General features: G+C 37.2%; 1 protein-coding gene across 4 annotated transcripts in view; it reads right to left on the reverse strand.

The window, feature by feature from the left end:
* LOC121431622 overlaps positions 1-18,653 on the reverse strand; it is a 34,461-nt gene that overhangs the window by 5,849 nt on the left and 9,959 nt on the right. For 2 of the 4 annotated variants that reach the window (XM_041629206.1, XM_041629205.1), the window contains exons 2-7: positions 17,096-17,562; positions 5,055-5,246; positions 4,442-4,548; positions 3,736-3,844; positions 1,582-1,950; positions 788-843 (exon numbers count right to left, since the gene is read on the reverse strand). In XM_041629206.1, coding sequence (XP_041485140.1) covers positions 788-843; positions 1,582-1,950; positions 3,736-3,844; positions 4,442-4,548; positions 5,055-5,246; positions 17,096-17,531 — 1,269 coding nt within the window. In that variant the 5' untranslated portion in view covers positions 17,532-17,562. The other 2 variants (XM_041629207.1, XM_041629204.1) reach the window with 2 other exon arrangements.

An 18,653-nucleotide genomic window follows, 5' to 3' on the forward strand; every position in this document is an offset into this window, starting at 1 on the left:
AAACAACCTGATTCTTTTTTTACAATGATTTGGGTTTAAATTCTCATGATCATACATACACCTGTGAAAAGGTACCCCACCGGGAAAGGAAGAGTGGATTGCTGATTAAAAATTAATTAAAGGTAATCAAAAGAACACCAGACAGGTTCGACGCAGAGATGCAAATGCATGCGCTGTTTTGGCTACCGCTGTGAAATAATTTCGAACAATATTGTGCTTCGCGATATGTTATTAGAGAAATTTCTTGATTATATCCATAGAATAGCGATAAGAAATAAATATCATGATATTGTAACGTTTTAACGACTCCTTATGTAGAGTAAGTTTTGGAAGTTCCTTATGTCCATGTATGTCCCTTCATTATCAGTGCAAATGACCAATTACAGACGAATGAACGATGTGAATCGCCTACACAAAGCATACTCGTAAATAATGAACAATGAAAATAATAGAAATATGAGAAAATGGTTTATTCTTCGTGCATATGTTATAAACATATGAAGTACTATTGAAAAAAAAACTTTTAGTTTAAGCGATAGACGTGTGCGTTTTCATTATTTTACTTAATTGCCGTTGACATTATGCTAGCTCGTTATGGGATTTGATTTCTGTGCTTTATTATCGTTGTTCATGCATAACTTTGCTGTAGAATTGATCAAACTTTATACGAACAACATCCTACATTTGATTTATGAATGGTTTAGAAAATACTAATGCATTGGATCGTTCACAGCCATGATTTTATGTTTATGACACTTTAAAATTAAGTGTTGAAGTGTTTGCTTACATCTGCTACTTCTTTTTCCGACATCGTCCCGCATGAATCGCTGTCACTCAGATCATCTAGACGAAAAAAAAAATACGGACAAAGATGAAAGATTAAAATGGATAAAATACAAGGGTTGATTTATAAATCGGCAATAAATAAACAATTCAGCCGGTTAAACTGATCTCGTGGGAAAATATGGAGCTTCAAGTGGCACTGGGGAACTGCGATCACCGCCACAGTTTCCGCAGTCACCGTATGCTCCATTCCCATGTTATTTTTATATGTATTTTTAGCTGATTCCAATTGCCGACTCCAAAGTACAAGCCTGCCTATTCCGTTTCGGGTAAGTTCTGCGTTGGAGGCAGCAGCGAAGAATATTTCCTCTGCACTTGTTTGTCTATGCCGGATCACGGTCAAAGTGGCGGAAATTTGAGGATGGTATAAACTATTAACCGCTTAATAACAACAATGCATAATCAACCCGAGTGTAGTTAGAAACATTTAACAAAACCAGTGTTTTGGTTAATTCATGACGACTCTGGTAATTAATGTAAGGAGTGCTTATGTTCTGCATGACAATGGTTCAACTGAGAGTCACGTCAGTCGTTATTGTTCGATGGCAAAGCCTATATACTGTAACTGAAGCAATTTCTGATGACAATTTTTTCGAAACCGAAAACAAAAATGTCAAAACAATTTCGGTCGAAGAATCTCGCTTATTTTTTCTCCTTTTTTTTAGTTCAGTTAAAGTGGCTGCATATCATTGGGTTTCCTATGGTATTTTTAAATGCGTTATGATTTCATCCACTTACCGTGGTAGCCTTCGTATCCTATTTGATTTTGATGGCTCACTTCAAACGTCGCATCCATGTTAATCCGGTATTGCGTCTCATGTCGACTGTTCATGACGACCTGGTACGGCGGCGGCGGCGACTGCGGCGTGCTCGCTGGCGTCGACGCTACGGTGCTGCACGGTGAAACGCAGGTACCGTGCGTCATGCCGGACGAGTACGCATTCGGTGATGCGAAGTGGACACCGTTTGATGTGGTCGAGTACGGGGTCATCGGTGACTGGAGGGTGGACGGGGGCGACATCGGTGACAGTAAGTTATTTGATGAGACCGATGTCGACGACAAGCCGTTTGGTTTGAAAACACACTTGAAGTTCAGGCTCATGTGATCTAAAAAAAACACAAAATAGCATTTCTTAGAATAAAATGATAAATAATATAATATAGGATTTGTATAATAATAATAGACAGTTCTTGTATAGCGCATAACACATTATAAATAACGTCTCTATGCGCTTCCAAAGGACTTGGATATTATTACCCTGGCTTTAGCCCCGCAACCTTTACAGCGCTGGGGCATTTCAAGGAATAAATTCCTGTCAGGTACCCATTCACCTCACCTGGGTTGAGTGCAGCACAATGTGGATGAATTTCTTGCTGAAGGAAACTACGCCATGGCTGGGATTTGAACCCACGACCCTCTGTTTCAAAGTCCGGAGACTAATCCACTGGGCCACAACGCTCCACTACGTATATACGTATAGCGCACGAATCCACCTTGCTAGGTGCTCAAGGCGCTTCTATATTATCCCGGCTAAGCCAATCTACCGATTCTGGTGCGCACAGCTATTTTTGAGGAATTACTTCCAGCCGGTACCCATTTACCTCACCTGGGTCGAGTGCAGCACAGTGTAGATAAATTTCGTGCGGAAGGAAAACACGCCATGGCTAGGATTCGAACCCACGACCCTGTTTGAAAGGCGAGAGTCAGAACCACTAGACCACGACAGGACCACAATGCTGTTCTTATTCACAATGTTCATGGGAGTTCTAGTTGTATTAAGAGGTATTATATTCCTTAAACTATTTCATTGTATTACTTATATTATTGAATGGTGAGGGTTTGGTATACTCCTTTGGGAACATAATCATGATTATTAGCATTGACTGTTCTTAACACCACTTTTTAGGAATATGGAATATAAAATGACAAGAATTTCACACCACGGATTCCAAAAGAATCAAAAGTGATGAATTCTCAGAGCCTACTACTTTAATTTCATTGAGAAAGAAATGAGTGGATTTAATGATTTTTCGAATGCTGCACACCAGTACTCTAAATGGTATCTCATGGGCAATTATAATCAAAACACCTTGTCTGCTGGTAAAGGGTGTTATTTTTTGTTATATTTCTCTGTTTTATCATCCCTACAATACTAGTATACAAAATACAAATAACAAAAAATCTATACACATTAATATGAAGAAGGACCGTAAAACTAAAAACCCAAGTAGACTTCCAGGAATTCTAAGGTCAGAGCAATTCCACAAAATTGACGCCTTGGACTGCCCCGAGGGAATAACCCATTGTTTCCTCTTTCTCAATAATGCACCCGAGATACAGAACACTTCAAAAGTAAAAACATGCTTTTGAATATCACAGTAGGATTTCCTACACACACAATCATCACCTTCGGCATTCTGCATACGCTATCCGACAAAAAAATATAAGCGGATATTCTCAGAAATATTGATAGTTATGTCCATCCTATAACGCACTGTATTTGACCTAAATCGTTCCGATATTCTACTTTCGAGAGGAAGTCATCCACATTACTCGTCGTTTTTCCACGAAAGTCACCGAATATAGAACAGAGGTCCAATCGATTGATACCAAGAGCACGTACACTTTGCCATTGTTAATCTAGTAATGCTTACATTTGATTTGTATTCAAATGCAGAATAAATGTCATTCATTTTAATTAACGACCATTGTTTTACCGCAAATTATTGTCGATCGGGAAATGCATAGACCTACAGGAAGTCGTTTTATCATTTTCCATCATTAATTATTATAGATGTTTTAAAAGCGAATGCCCATTGGTCGAATATAGCATTGTTGAACATTTTTAATACAAGAAGTTATAGATTGCGATTGCATGAGTATTTTTTTACCTGATTTTGCAGCCCGTATTTCAGCCATCCTCTGCTTCAAAAGGTCCTCTTTTAATTCATTGCTCGTATTTGGGAGTTTGGTCATCGAAGAAGGATCCATTTTAAGATTCTTTGGATGTAAAAAAAAAAGATGTCATGTAAAATTAAGATTTTCGTTTCAATGATGTGATTCACAAAAAATGGGTATGGAACTGTTCAGAACATCACTAAAAAAATATCGAACAGCGCAAACATTATAATTTGCTCTTGCGGTGATTGAGGAAAATCTACAGAAATGAACATGATTAAAACGGTAAAACCATAAGCTATTGTGGTATCTTGAATTCTTAATAAGAACTTCTTAATAAAAATTTTAAAAATGAGCAGCTAACATTGATAATTAAAGTAAATCGTATTCACTCTTATTCTTCGTTAAAGCGAATTACGTTTTGGCAAAGCCGTTATATTCGTTCATATTTCACTGGAGAACAGAATTACATTAAACCTACACACAGTAACAAAAAAATAACACGCTGTTCAGGCATGTTAGGCCCGTCGCTTTAACGACAAGTTTGTGTTGTTGTTGTTGTTGTTTTTTACTTTTGAACAATTGGGAAAAACTCTTTTTAAATTGTTTGAACTTTTTACAGCTTGTTTAGAACTTTAAAAATCATGTTTAAAACTTTAAACAATACATGACTTACTTGATTAAAAACTATATTCTTACCTCAGAGGAAGGAATGATAAGACTGTTTCTTTTCCGATGTTTCTTGTCGGTTTTGTTCGCCCTGTTCTTAGATGAACTTCTTTGTCTCTTAACCACTTTACATCCTCCTAATTAACAAAATAAAATGCATCATAATAATATATATATAACCATAATAATTCATCACTGTTATCATAATACCCCTTAAGGTGTTGAAAATAAATTTGAATAACTCTTGAGTCGGCTCTGGCGATAAACAAGTAATCGATCATCTCATTATTATCACTAGCCGTCGGAGTCGATATGTTACTGAACTAAAGTAAATCATTAACATAATATTAAAATGCTTTTGAAACTTTAATTTTAAAAAAATTGGTCCCGTTTCATGTACAACTTCTATAACAAATTTATTATCAGCCAGTCAGATTGAAGGATTTCAGTTACTTTTAACGGTTATTTCAAATTTGTAATTAAAACAAGTTTTATGAAACGACCCACGTGGTGTCAATTTCAACGCCCCACTTTTTACCGTGTGCTGCTGCTGCAACTACTACTGCTGTTGTTGTCGTTAATGATATTGCTGTTTTTGTTGTTGTTGTTGTTGTTGTCAGAGAACATTTTAAAGCAAACATACCTTCCGATTCCTCCCTCTGTCTCCTTGTCTTCTTCGGATGAAGACGGTAGACCTTGTAGGCATCGTTGCCTTTCGTCTTCCCCTTCTCCCTCAGTTCCTCGATGTCCGGTAGGGAGTTGATGGCGCACCGGAAGTTGGCCTTCCATACCTTCGGGTTCGCCTTCGGACTGTCCGTCGTTGGGTCGTACTTTTCTGCGGTTTCAAAAATGATCAAACTCGTGAAGGAGAAATGGAAAATACATCGATGATTATGGTTTGCCATGAACTTTGAGGCTATATAATGTTGATCGAACAACAATATTAAGTGTGGTATTTATCATCAGTTACTTTATCTGCTTGGACTCCCTTGGAAATAACCATCTCGGCATTCGTTAGGTATCCTGCCAAGGTACCTTGATAATACCTGCAAGTCTCAATCTTCTTAACTGACCTAATAATCAATATATTGCACAAGGATTGAATAATACTTATGGTGTTAATCACTAGTGCTTACATTGCTAACATATACTGTTGCATGAGTGTCTGGTTCCAGTAAAACGATTTAAAGGTCAAGTCCACCTCAGAAAAATGTTGATTTGAATAAATAGAGAAAAATCAGACAAGCACAATGCTGAAGATTTCATCAAAATCGGATGTAAAATAAGACAGTTATGACATTTCAAAGTTTCGCTTATTTTTAACAAAAATAGTTATTTGAACGAGCCAGTTACATCCAAATGAGAGAGTCGATGATGTCACTCACTCACTATTTCTTTTGTTTTTTATTGTTTGAGTTATACAATATTTCAATTTTTACGAATTTGATGATTAGGTCCTCCTTGCCTGAAGCACAAAATGTTAAAATAATGGAATTCCACGTGTTCGGGGAGGAATGAAACTTCATTTCACATGACAATGAAGAGAAAATCAAAATATTTCATATTTTAAACAATAAAAAACAAAAGAAATAGTGAGCGAGTGACATCATCGACATTCTCATTTGGATGTAACTGGCTCGTTCATATAACTGTTTTGTGAAATGAAGCGAACCTTTAAAATGTCATAACATTCTTATTTTACATCCGATTTTGATGAAATTTTCAGTGTTATGCTTGTTGAATTTTTCTCTTTTTATTAAAATCAAGATTTTGTTGGGGTGGATTTGTCCTTTAAGAACACAATTCGGCCAACCCCAACCCCACTCCACCCCATCAACTCATCCCACTTCCATCATCATCATAATAAATAGACGCCCCTGCGCCCCTCCAACAGATGTTGGAAAAATCGCCTCACTTTGAATCATTCCCCGACATACTTTATTCAAATAGAATGATTCAACGACCAGTTATCCGCATACCGGGCCGGGGCGGCGGGGCACTTGATCCTGACTTTGCGCTGTCGAACCCAGCTGCGCTGCTCATTGGGTGTCGGCCACCATTGGTAAAAATCTTGGAAAAATAAAGTCACCCGGGTTAAGTTGATTTCCAACATTTGGGTCATGATGGATTTTCGCTGCTCCCGCACGCTTTTGAAGTCGACGTCGCCTTAATAAGGTGATAATTGATTGGGGATGAATGATTGGCATCAGCAAAACGATGTAAGGATGACTCAAATATACGCGTGGCACTTTTGTCATCTTGTATCATGCATGATTTGTTGCATTATTAATAAAGAACAAGTTCGTTCGATTCCTGAACATAACTCCCAACAAAAATGGTATACGTGTTCTTTTTTTGCAAAGTAACAAAAGATCGCGGTGCATTCTTCCATAAAAAATATTGCATTAATATATAAAACAAAGAAGAATCCTAAGAACCCTATACATTGATTCAAAATAGCAAAGCCATCATCACGATCATGATGACTGGCATCTTTGAGTGATTCTGCCCTATCTACATACACCATTAGTGTTCCCCCACTTTTAAATTTTCTAATTTAGAGCTGGTAAACCCACCCCTCCTGAAAAAAGAAGAACAAAATTATACTAGCAACAAGCAAAATCTCTCTTTCTTAAAACTCAAAGTTGTATTTTAATTTTAGCAGACTTTGCAACCACGAGTCAGAAATTTCTTCGCAAAACGTTATCGAGTTACGATGAAAACAGATTGTCGCTTGTCATATAAAAGTATATTTAAATGTCGAATATAATATGAATCATATATCATGGCGTAAGAGTTGGTGGACATGATGAAAGATTAGATGTGATCTTGCACTTGATTTCCAAGACGTTGGCTCTCCAGGGAGAGGAAAGGTCAATAAAACGCTACATTCGCGCCGTTTTACTCACAGTCACATTCATTCAAAAGAAATTTCGCCTGTAAACGTAGTCTTTGCTTTGAGCCCTTTTACGGGCTTCTCACAGAAATAAAGCTGCTTTAAGACTGATGAAATAGTAAATATATAGGAACGTAGATGGTAAACTAATGGACAAAAGTAAAATATGAAGAGGTGAATGCAATTTAATAGACATGATATCACCTAATAAATGAAGAAGTAAATACACATAAAATGCAAAAAAAAAATAATTTCGATTCAAATTCAATATTGTCATTCCATAACTTATGGATAAATGAATGGATAATAGGGCACAAAATATATATTTTAATCAAACGAGCAGAAATAAGTGTTGTCTATTTTTGAATAAAAATGGAAAGTCTTTGGTGTTGGACAATGTGCGAAGAGAAATAGTCATCACGACGTGTACATGACTTTGCGAAAGAAGAAAAGGGCTTTAATACTGTAATATCACGGATTCGCGTTTTACACAAAGTCATTTTCTGTAACTGTCACTCTTTGTCTTGTCCCTCTTTGTCCCATTTTTATGATTTCTTTTCAGAATTTCCACAACGATGGTAAATGGTTTATGGCACAATAATTGTGTTAGGGCTTTTCTATCACCATTCTCCTTTTCTGTCAACGCTTAAACAAGCACGGGCCAAGCACTGGAATGTCAAAGAAGAAAAGGGCTTTATTTTCCACCTTAACCACAAACTCTGGGTGAATTATACCAGCTGCGAGTCCTTCTTTATATACCTTTCTCTTTTATGATCTTTTTACTTTGTGTGGTTCAGCGCTCCGTTGTTCGCGTTTTCTTCCAAGGTAAAGTATGTTAAATCGCCACGCCGGCCATTGAGATTGGGGAACGGGGCAGTGGGCCCCCATCTCGTAACCGCCCCCCCCCTAATCCCCGAAAAGAGTGTCACCTCTCCGGGGGAGGGGGTCATCTTCAATGCATATGAACATAACATCGGTCTTTTTGTTGATTATAGCAATTGTTTATTTTATTTTCCATAGGTTTTAAAGACTGAGCCCCCCCCCCCCCCCAGCTCACCCTAGACAATCCTATACCCCCCAGAGAACAATGATAATAATTTATGATGCTTAACCGTACAGGGTGATGATCTTTATTCTTCCCTCTATTTCAAGGAGGATTTGTCATAAAGATGGTACTACATTTTGCAACTGGCTATTGAGGCATATATCTTTGGGGTCGAGACGCGTGCGAGTGTGGTCATATTTATAGGTTTAAACTCATCATTGAGGTACTTCTATTTTGAAATAAATAATTCAAATTAGGCAAAATAGAAAGATGTCCATTAATCTCGTTTATAGTCTCATTAAAATTTGTTGAAATACATAGGGTTAGGGCTGGGAGTATGTAACACACCCGGATTGGGAACCCCGTTAACAAAATACTCCATTCGATTATAACTCCGTGGACATGACTTGTGATAATAACTCGGCATTGAGGAACTGTGTACAAATAGCAAGTTAAAATAACATTATGTGGACCATATAGGGTGACATGATTCGAATAATATTCAACGAGGCTTGACTGAAATGTATCCGTGTCAGACCGAATCGATCGCAGTGCTCGTGTTTTCCTATACAAGGGTCTGTTTGAGCAGACTACTTGAGAAACCACAGCGACAAAGATTACACGCCCACGCAGCGAAGTACAGTTGTACAAATGGAATGTAAGGACGATTAATAATGTTAACTGTGTAAACTGGAAACAATCAAAACGATCAATGTCGTTAACACGGTAGTTTCTCTGATGTTCGGTAATAATTGACTTGCCTGCCACACCTGACTCCTTTTTTTCATCAAAATGATCATCTTATCTGAACATTAGAAGTGTGTAATACCACCATCATGGTTCAACAACTTTCCGGTATCATCCTATACAGGACTTTAAAGCGAATAGGCCTATCGATATCATTGGAATTAGCCTTAAATTGATAATGCGTATAGATTTTTAAGATTGGTCGTTACTTTTGAAAATTAACCAATTATGAATTTGAACCAAACATAATATAAAAGAATGTAAGATTTGTATGAAAGCATTATAGGCATTTGTACCAATGTTCATTCATATAAAAATAAGTAGACATAATCGACAATTTCGATAAAAGTGATACACCTGTCCAAAATTATTTGGAGGTGAAATCATCGAAGTCACAATGTAGGTGAGAGGGCAAAATCGGGGGCGAATCTAGCATTTTTCAAAAGGGGGGCACATTTTCCCCGAGGAAAATTTGACAAGTAAACATAAGGGGGCACACTTGTATTTTAACGGCATTATACATTGCTGATTTTAATTGTGCCTCTCAAAAGGGGGAAGGGTCGGTTATGCCCCCCCCACCCGGATCCGCCAGTCGGCGAAATAATCAGTAGAATACCCCTAAAATAGCTCAGGTTTTACTCCGATGGATTTTGAAAAAAAAATCAAGATGAGATATTGAAAGTCGTGATTATCAAATTATTGATAAAAATGTATATTTTGCCGATATTTTCCTATGTCCTGTTCCTCTTATGAGCGTCGCTACTATTCCTTTCGATTTGACAAATAATTTGAAGATACCGTAGTGGTAGCCGACATATCTCCTTCCTTCCCGCTCACCCAAAATAAAACATTAACTGGTTGAACAGAAATGACATACTTTCAATCCCGTGATTTCAGGCTCAGCTGATCAATGTTTCAAAATATTCTAGTAGGTCTTTGGTTTAATAGGGAAGGACATGCATAATTAAAAATAAATAATTTTGCTGGTAAAGTAATACCTTGGACCATTTCAGGCAAGTTTCATTTTCTGTGTAACGTTGTCCTTGTCATTGTGATAGAGTTTTTTTCTGGAAAACCAGAAGGTCTGTACATCATGTATTTGGTGCTTTATACGATAATAACATTATTTTAGAACTGGAAAACAACTTCTATGTTGCAATTCAGAAAAATACACGGTATCTGCAAATTAGTATTAATATCACGGTATATAGTAGACAAGACAATACGTTCAAATTATAAAATAAAACATTTCTTTTAAGATTCTGTTGGTATATGTCTTTGTGCAAGTCCGTAGAAATACATTCGAGGATGACTGTTTGCACTCTGTATATTTAGGCCCAAATGTCGAAATTATGGCAAAATCTATGGATCGCCAACCGTGCGCAGGGAAATAGGCAAGGTCCGGAAGTTGTTCGTTTTAGTCAGGAATAACGTTTTTGTGTGTGTTTTTTAAAGAGGTCTCCAACAATTTCGTTCTATATCTGCATATAAAAAGGACCACCATTCCCTGCTTCGAACTGTAAGGCACAGAATTATAGCAAGTATGTTCATTTTTATAGGCTGCTGCGTTGCACGTGCTTATCTAAGAGGGTGTCACTTATTTATGCTTCAAATTCTTAACCTCAGATTCATCGAGGCCTCCACCTTCGAATAAAATAAGCAAGGAATTTCAAGTTCAATTTCAACAAGGCACGTGGTGTATACTCAGTGCGACATTTGGTAACCCACTTCGATGCTCCCCACTTCCAGCAGATCTAATTACAGTAATGACAATACCGCGATGCGATGGGGGTGCGACCGCAGCGAAATTAGGGTCGCCCACGCATCTCTCCAACATCTCCTCTCCCGAACTCCTCAAGCCAAGCAAGACGGGAAAGTTTGCTGACCCCGATGCCATCTACATTTTTTTGTTCTCGAATTCTTTCATCCATATCGCTCCGTCCTTCACTTCCCAAGGGGATTTTCTGACAGTCATGTGACGAAAATTGCGTGGGCGTCTAGCACGTGCTTTTTAGAACAGTCACCAAGTTACACCATGTGGAGCATAAGACACAAGAAACACTATAAGGCATCCGTGGATGTATCCATCCCCTGTTTCTGTCATAATTAATCGTTGTCTTAAACATTTGCAACCCATCTGATGTGCCTATTGCCATTGTTGTCATCTTCTACTTTCCTTATCCCTGATATCCGCAATGGCGAGATGCTGGCAACGGTATTCAAGAACGTCTTTGAGGCATTTGAGTCATCACCGATGACAATGGACGATCGGATGACCCCCTCCTCCTACCATTGTGACATGGGTTGGAAGTTGGAACAACGCATTCGATTGTTATGCTATGCTTTTTAATATGTCTCATTCATAATTGATCAGCGTTGCCAATAGCAGACCTTTAAACACCACGTGTACCAGGCAACATCTTGCCAACATCTTAATAGAATGTTGCAACACCATCAGGGCCTTGCCCCCCCCCCCCCCCCCCCACCCTTTTCCGGCCAGTGCCCCCAATCGCTTCCGAAACAATGTACCCACATAGAGGTGTATTGATACGCGGTACATCAAGAGGGGAAGAACATTTATTGATTACTACTTTCGAAGAATCAATTGATTGTATGTCTTCATCGCACATTAGCTTTAAGCCACTATTCATCTTCTATGGGTACAAATACACGTATTCTTATTTTACTACACTTGAGGCGAACTAACTTGGTCTTTCTTGCTCTAGTCTCAGCGCAATGTGTATCTCTGGGATTTTGTTAACTCCGTCAATATGGTTGGCCTAAATGATCTATCATTAATTTTCAAAAACAAAACGAGTCGGTCCTATAAACATAAACATTATCATTTATAAGATTCCAGAAATCCCTGACTTTCGACATATTCCTGATGATTTCACCATACATTTATGTACACGTAATAGATAAGTTCTCTGGTTAGATTGTCATCGACGAGAACAACGGTCAAAGATCAGACACCTACATTACATTGTAACCGCTCTTTTATACAAACAAATGTATTTGTGGATACGATATTCAATTTCTTCCTGTGATACAGGTAAAATAACATGCAATGATCCTATAATAGCACGGAAAGCAAGTCAAAAACCAATTCTTTATTGTAAAAATATCCTCTTAGCTCATATCGTAAATACGGTCACAACAACACCGATGACATCCTGAATTTGGAACTGCCCATTGTTAATAAATATTTTCTGATTAATTATAAGTATACCACCGATACATTGAAACATTTGCTCTTGTGCAACAAACTTATTTTTTACGATTGGGTGATTTATTTTCGTTCTATTCTACCGTACTTTTATAGAATAGTGTCATTCAATCTTTAACTTGTGTGATAGCAATCGTTATAGTTTAATTTCACTTTTTTTGCGATATCCTAATAGTAACTAGGTATATTTTAGGTGATTAAATATTTTTTTTGCCCGTGGTCTCCTGTCGCGATATGCTCTGTTTCATAATTAACCACAATTTGAGTGACAACCAACAACGCCACGCGTGGCAGGACTAGTGGTAGACCAATGTTTTGGGACCAACTACCGAGTCTGGTCCAAGACCAAGGGTGTCCCGCGACCATCTTGATGAGACCAACTACTGTTTTGGGTCATAACGACTTGAAGATGAACACGGGGCGCATCCGTAGCCCAAGGTTGTCAAAAATGCAAATGAGAGATAATGAACTGTTTTTTTATCAACTTGAGGACGAAAAAGAGGCCCGTTTTGATGCTTCTTTACAAAAATAATTATAAAGAAACCAACATTGCCGATTACTATTATTATTTCTTTTGGGGGGGTATGCACCATTGTAACGGTAGTTATTGAGTAGAATAGGTCCCGAATTTGTACATTCTCACATATTTTTTTACATCATTATTTTTAGACAAATGAGATATAGTGAACTGTAAAATCTTTATATCAACTTGCGAACGAGAAAGGAAGTTTCGGTCTATTCTTCTTAACGAAAAAAAATAACGAATATTGCGGATATTAATTTAATTTTGGTATCTGCAACATTTGGAGATCGAGGCAATAACAGAGTAGAAAGGGTCCCGAAATCATTTACATTCTAAAAGAAGTTTTTTTAGACACATTATGTCAATCAAAATACAGCTGATTATTCTAACAATCCTATTATGATAAGTATAATAGTTTGAAATATCATAATCAACTTGCAACGATAACTTTTGGGGTGAATAATATGCAAATATTCGTAATACTAATACAGACCATGTTTGCTCCAGAATTGGAATGAATTATGTTTAAAATACTTGAAGTTGCTTTGGGGAAACTATAGTGGAGTATTATGTTATTTTATCAGTTTGTCCTTAGTGCACGGGTTTGTTGTAGCCTGCGGTATGCTGATTTTTTTTTTCAAAAATCTAACCAATGTTTTAAGTAGGAACACACACGCAGAAAATCTATTAGAACTGCAACAAAAGAAGTTCTATTGTTGATATTGAATAGCAGAAGAAGAAAGAGAATACCAACAGAGTGTTCAACCGTGACCATTTTATCGCCTTGTTCTTAATTCTGTGTGCCAACATTCGGAAGGGCTTCCCTTGAAACTTGAATTCATTTTTTTTTCTTTCCTCAAACGAATATCAAGGAAGCATTCGGTGTAGAAATTGTATTTTATCGACATGTTTTCTTGTGTGCGACAAAAGAAAATTTATAATTTATCTAGATTTGTCAGGAACTTTAGGAGATGGTCATGGAGGGAGTACCGATAGTACTATTTTCTTCTTGTGATGTGAGATAGAGGTATGCCATTGAGGCCTAATTCATTATCATATGATTCTATTGATCAGAACATAATATCAATTTTACAGGCATTATATTGCATGGAGCACGCGTCATCTTGCAACGGATCAAACACTCTTTCCATTCATGAAATAAGGAAGAAAAGGGAGAGAGAATAAAAAGATCGAATAAGGCCATTCCGAACTGGTGACTGTACTCGTAGTAAGTCTGGTGCCCTCATTCATTCGGCCGATTTCTGGGAAACGCCGGGCGGGCTAAATCCCCGGAGTAGCTAACACAATGTACGTTGAAGTTCTTTGATTCAGTCTGCAGTAATTGGTTACTATACATGCATACGCGAGAATGAATTGACTTCAAACGTAGTGTCACTAAAATTGCATAGGAATGGACTGAAATTATCCGTACTGGAAAAAACTCCAGTAAAATTACCGATATCTGACCATGCCGCACGATACACGACTAAATCAAGCAAAAATAATTATCTAAAAAATGATGATAACCCTAAAAATATCCATACACAAACATGTGTACCTTTTGCTTATTCCTGGTGCCCTCATTCATTCGGCCGATTTCTGGGAAACGCCGGGCGGGCTAAATCCCCGGAGTAGCTAACACAATGTACGTTGAAGTTCTTTGACTCAGTCTGCAGTAATTGGTTACTATACATGCATACGCGAGAATGAATTGACTTCAAACGTAGTGTCACTAAAATTGCATAGGAATGGACTGAAATTATCCGTACTGGAAAAAACTCCAGTAAAATTACCGATATCTGACCATGCTGCACGATACACGACTAAATCAAGCAAAAATAATTATTAAAAAATGATGATAACCCTAAAAATATCCATACACAAACATGTGTACCTTTTGCTTTTTCCTATAAATTTTAAGTCCATACTGTATAATAATTATATTCCTTTGTATTTTAATCCTTTTGAAAAATCATGGTATAACAAAACTTAACAGTTGCGATGATGAATAATGATTGAATTGATCTATATGATCGCGACACTTAAAAACACACACATGGATAACATGCATGGATAATAAGATTCAATGTATTTTCGAAATCAAATTTGTAAAATGTCTAATTCCAATAAAATATAAGATTAATGGATCAGAAATGAAGGAAAATGAAACACCAAAAGGCCCCTCCCCTTTCCTCCAAAAAGTAAACATCCCTTTTAGTTTCAACTTGAATCGCGCTTATTCACTTGCTTTCTACAAGGACTAATTAATTTTTTTTAATACATCACAAATACGATACAAGTGTATTTTGTTAAGTCATTAATCAGACAATAAAAGTGAAATCAAAGTTATCTTGCCCGTAAACAAACAGATTATTAAACAACTTTCTAAACTAACTAACTTTGGAGAATTTCCTTTGCAAAACCACGAATCCACAGGGCTTCAACTTTAAACAGGCAAATAACCTAAAAAGCAAAAATTTCCGTTTTCTTTGTTATCGATAATATCCTTGTATTTTGTTTTATATTACTGTAAGCTCTCGTATTTTTTTATCTATTTTAATTTATTTGTATCCATGAAAATGAAAGAAGTTTTGATTTGTTAAAAAAACTAGAAGTCAAAACTTTCCAACTTTCTATAAACAGGAATGGGATGTCGTGTCACGTGGTCATAAGCTCGCGTAACATGTGATTCCAAAAACAACTATAAAACTATATATTTACCCCAAAAATATGAAAGACAAAAGCCAAATATATGAATTATGGAAAATGAAGAGGATCTGGGCCAAAAGAGGAAGTGTACTGCCACTGTTTACTTCCGGTTCAAAGGCGGGTGGGGATATCTGACTTATTTTTAATTACTCCAGTTCTGTCTGCTGGCTTTGCATCAGGTTCAGGTGAAAGTCAAAGATCTGATTTTTTCTTTTTATTTTCCCAATTTTTGGAGAGGAAGTATTGATTTTTATCCCAGCATATTTTTTGTAATTAATTGATATAAATATTTCCTGTCAAGTTTCACTTCGGGTGATTTACCTGGTCTGCGGTTCATCTGTTTACAAAACCAGTAAACAGATGGATGAAAATAGTGTGCAGATTTCAATTAAATTTCAATTATTCACTCTCTTGAATATTTCATTGAAATTTCAACTACTTTCTTTAACATGTTTAACAATACAATTTATTTACGATAATGATATTGATGATTATAATAATAATAGTAACGATAAGAATAATAATGAAATAATTGTACTACACTCTTAAAACAAATCAGTCACATTGACCAGACCAGTAGTCAGCTGGTGCAACTGACATGTCTAGTCACATTTCTGACACATATTCTAGTCAGAAATAACTCTGTTCTAGTAAAATGCGACTAGAAGACAGTCAAATATGACTAAAATAACAGTTGCACCCAGCTGACACTATTAACTAGTCATTTTTGACTGATTTGTTTTTAAAGTGTATACCAATAATGATGACACGAAAACAATGCATGATGATGATAACAATAATAATGATAGTATAATGATGACAATAATAAATGATAATACAACGATATTAACAATATCATTAATGATAATATTAATAAACCGAAGAATGATTTCAGGATTGCTCAAACTAGAAGATGATTGATTTTCTTTATACGATGTCTTTTTATCACATAATTTTCCTACTCAACATATTATTTTCTTCCTATATTTAATTAATTTTGTTTTGGGTCTATTACAAACTAGTTTCACATAAATGTCTGTGATATAAATTTGTCACGATATGTCGATTGTATATCGATTTAGATTGATGAGTTGGCAATAATAACACGCTCTTCGGCATATATATTTTGAATTATTACTTTCTATACAGAACTAGGAAAAATTTCTCCCGGATCTATTTATAATCATTAACTATTTAGTTTCATTATCATTTCAGTTTACCTGGCATTCGTTTTCTATTTTTCTCCAGATACAAAATTACAAGACACATTCGGAAATAAAAATATATCACTTCTTGTGTAAGTTGTGTTCTACGCAAACATGGCACAGTAAAGATTTACCCGACTCGTACACCCGGCATGCCCGGGCTCGTACACAATGAATTTGAATCGTGTACTTGCGATTGTTAGCCATTTTTCTAAGTGAATAAAAATACAATCCCACCAGCATTCACAAATTATTTTCCTTTGCTACTTTACAACGAATATTCGTTCAATCACAACATAACATCACCATAAAATGATTTAAAGAACTTACTTGTATGAATCGCCCATGCCCTGAAAAGGCAAGCGTCTTTGTCCCGGCTCCACCCGTGCCTGGCCGCGTGCTTCCACGGTATCTTCACAATCTGTCGCTCCTTGTCAATCCAATACAAGCCCTGGATAGCCTGAGTTTCAATCATCTTTTTCAGCCATTCACGAAGTCGAAGACGTTCTGCAGGTCGAGCAATTCGACTCGACGACGATGCCGACATCATCGTTGATGCGGCACCGCCGTGGTACTGGGCTGACGCCGATGACGTCGGGTGAGAAGCCGTGGAGATGGTCATCTGTGGTGTGCTGAAGTGCTGGCGTGCAGAGCTGCAGTTGATCGAGGTGCCGGTGGCGGTTTGGGTGTTTGGTGTTTCGGAGAAATTCGGGGCAGTTCGGCGAGACAATTCTGACGGTACATGTGTCATAATCAATCCAGGCATTTCGTCGGGAATCGCCGGATAACGATCGGTCCTGCAGTAAACGGAAATGTGAAACATAATCCTAAGCTATTTCTCAATAAAAACACATCCAGCTGGGTGTAAAAATTGCACATTGGTACAATTGCCCCAAGTCAACTAGGCGAACTGCTGATGGGCAGTCCGAGTCACTTCAAACTTACTCAGTGTTTGACTTCAATATGACTCGGTCATCAAATTCAGATTCTTCCCGTACTAATCATTAATGTAATACCCGAGCCACAGTGGAAAGTTTTGAGGCTTTATTAGAATGATTCAATATCTGAATCAAGTCCCATGTACGCGACCTTGACACCATCTTCAAGTTTGATTCACAAAACACAATCCGAAGACAGACGTCATCCTCTATGGATGGAAAGTTTTTCTTGAGACACGAACGCTGAACCATAACAGCCTACATACTCACTGGTGACATCATTAGCTCATCACCATTACCTCCCACATCCCACTCGATCACTCTCTCTCTCTCTTCCTCTATCTCTCCTATATCAGAACCATTTAATCGTTGTCGTATTCCCCCAACAAGAAAGTTAACGCCGTGCGATCATCCAATAGGACATGCAATATTAAAGCTATAACACGCCTTGCGAGTCATTAGTTCGAAAGCTTGTTGGCGATTGGCCAAAATGTTGCTCCGCATGCGCTTTTTAAACACATAGTTGGTGGGCTCGTGCCATCTCCAATACAAGTGAAAGTAGGTTAAATATTAAAACATGAAATATTTAGAATTGGAGGACAGAAATGTGTGTAGGTAGTGGTATGTTGCCAGTGGAGCTAAAGGTTTGTGAGAAAAAGAAACGCAGCATATTTTTTTAAAGAGAACAGAGAGCGGTTGGAAGCTGTATAAACTTTAAGAGGCCGCCAAGTTCACATACTTGTGGTTAATCTACAAGAAATTTGAGAAGATTTAGGGAACGCCTATATGTACTGTAGATTGCGAAACGCAATCGAAAAAATACCACCTTGTGTTTTTGTAATTTAGATCTGTCCCCTCCTTTGACGAATTAGTTCTGGTCAAAGTCTGATTTCAATGAATCACCTTTACTGAAAAAAAAAAACCTTTACTGAAAAAAAAAAATCATTACC

The sequence above is a fragment of the Lytechinus variegatus genome, chromosome 18 (assembly GCF_018143015.1).
Source record: "Lytechinus variegatus isolate NC3 chromosome 18, Lvar_3.0, whole genome shotgun sequence".
NCBI lineage: Eukaryota > Metazoa > Echinodermata > Echinoidea > Temnopleuroida > Toxopneustidae > Lytechinus > Lytechinus variegatus.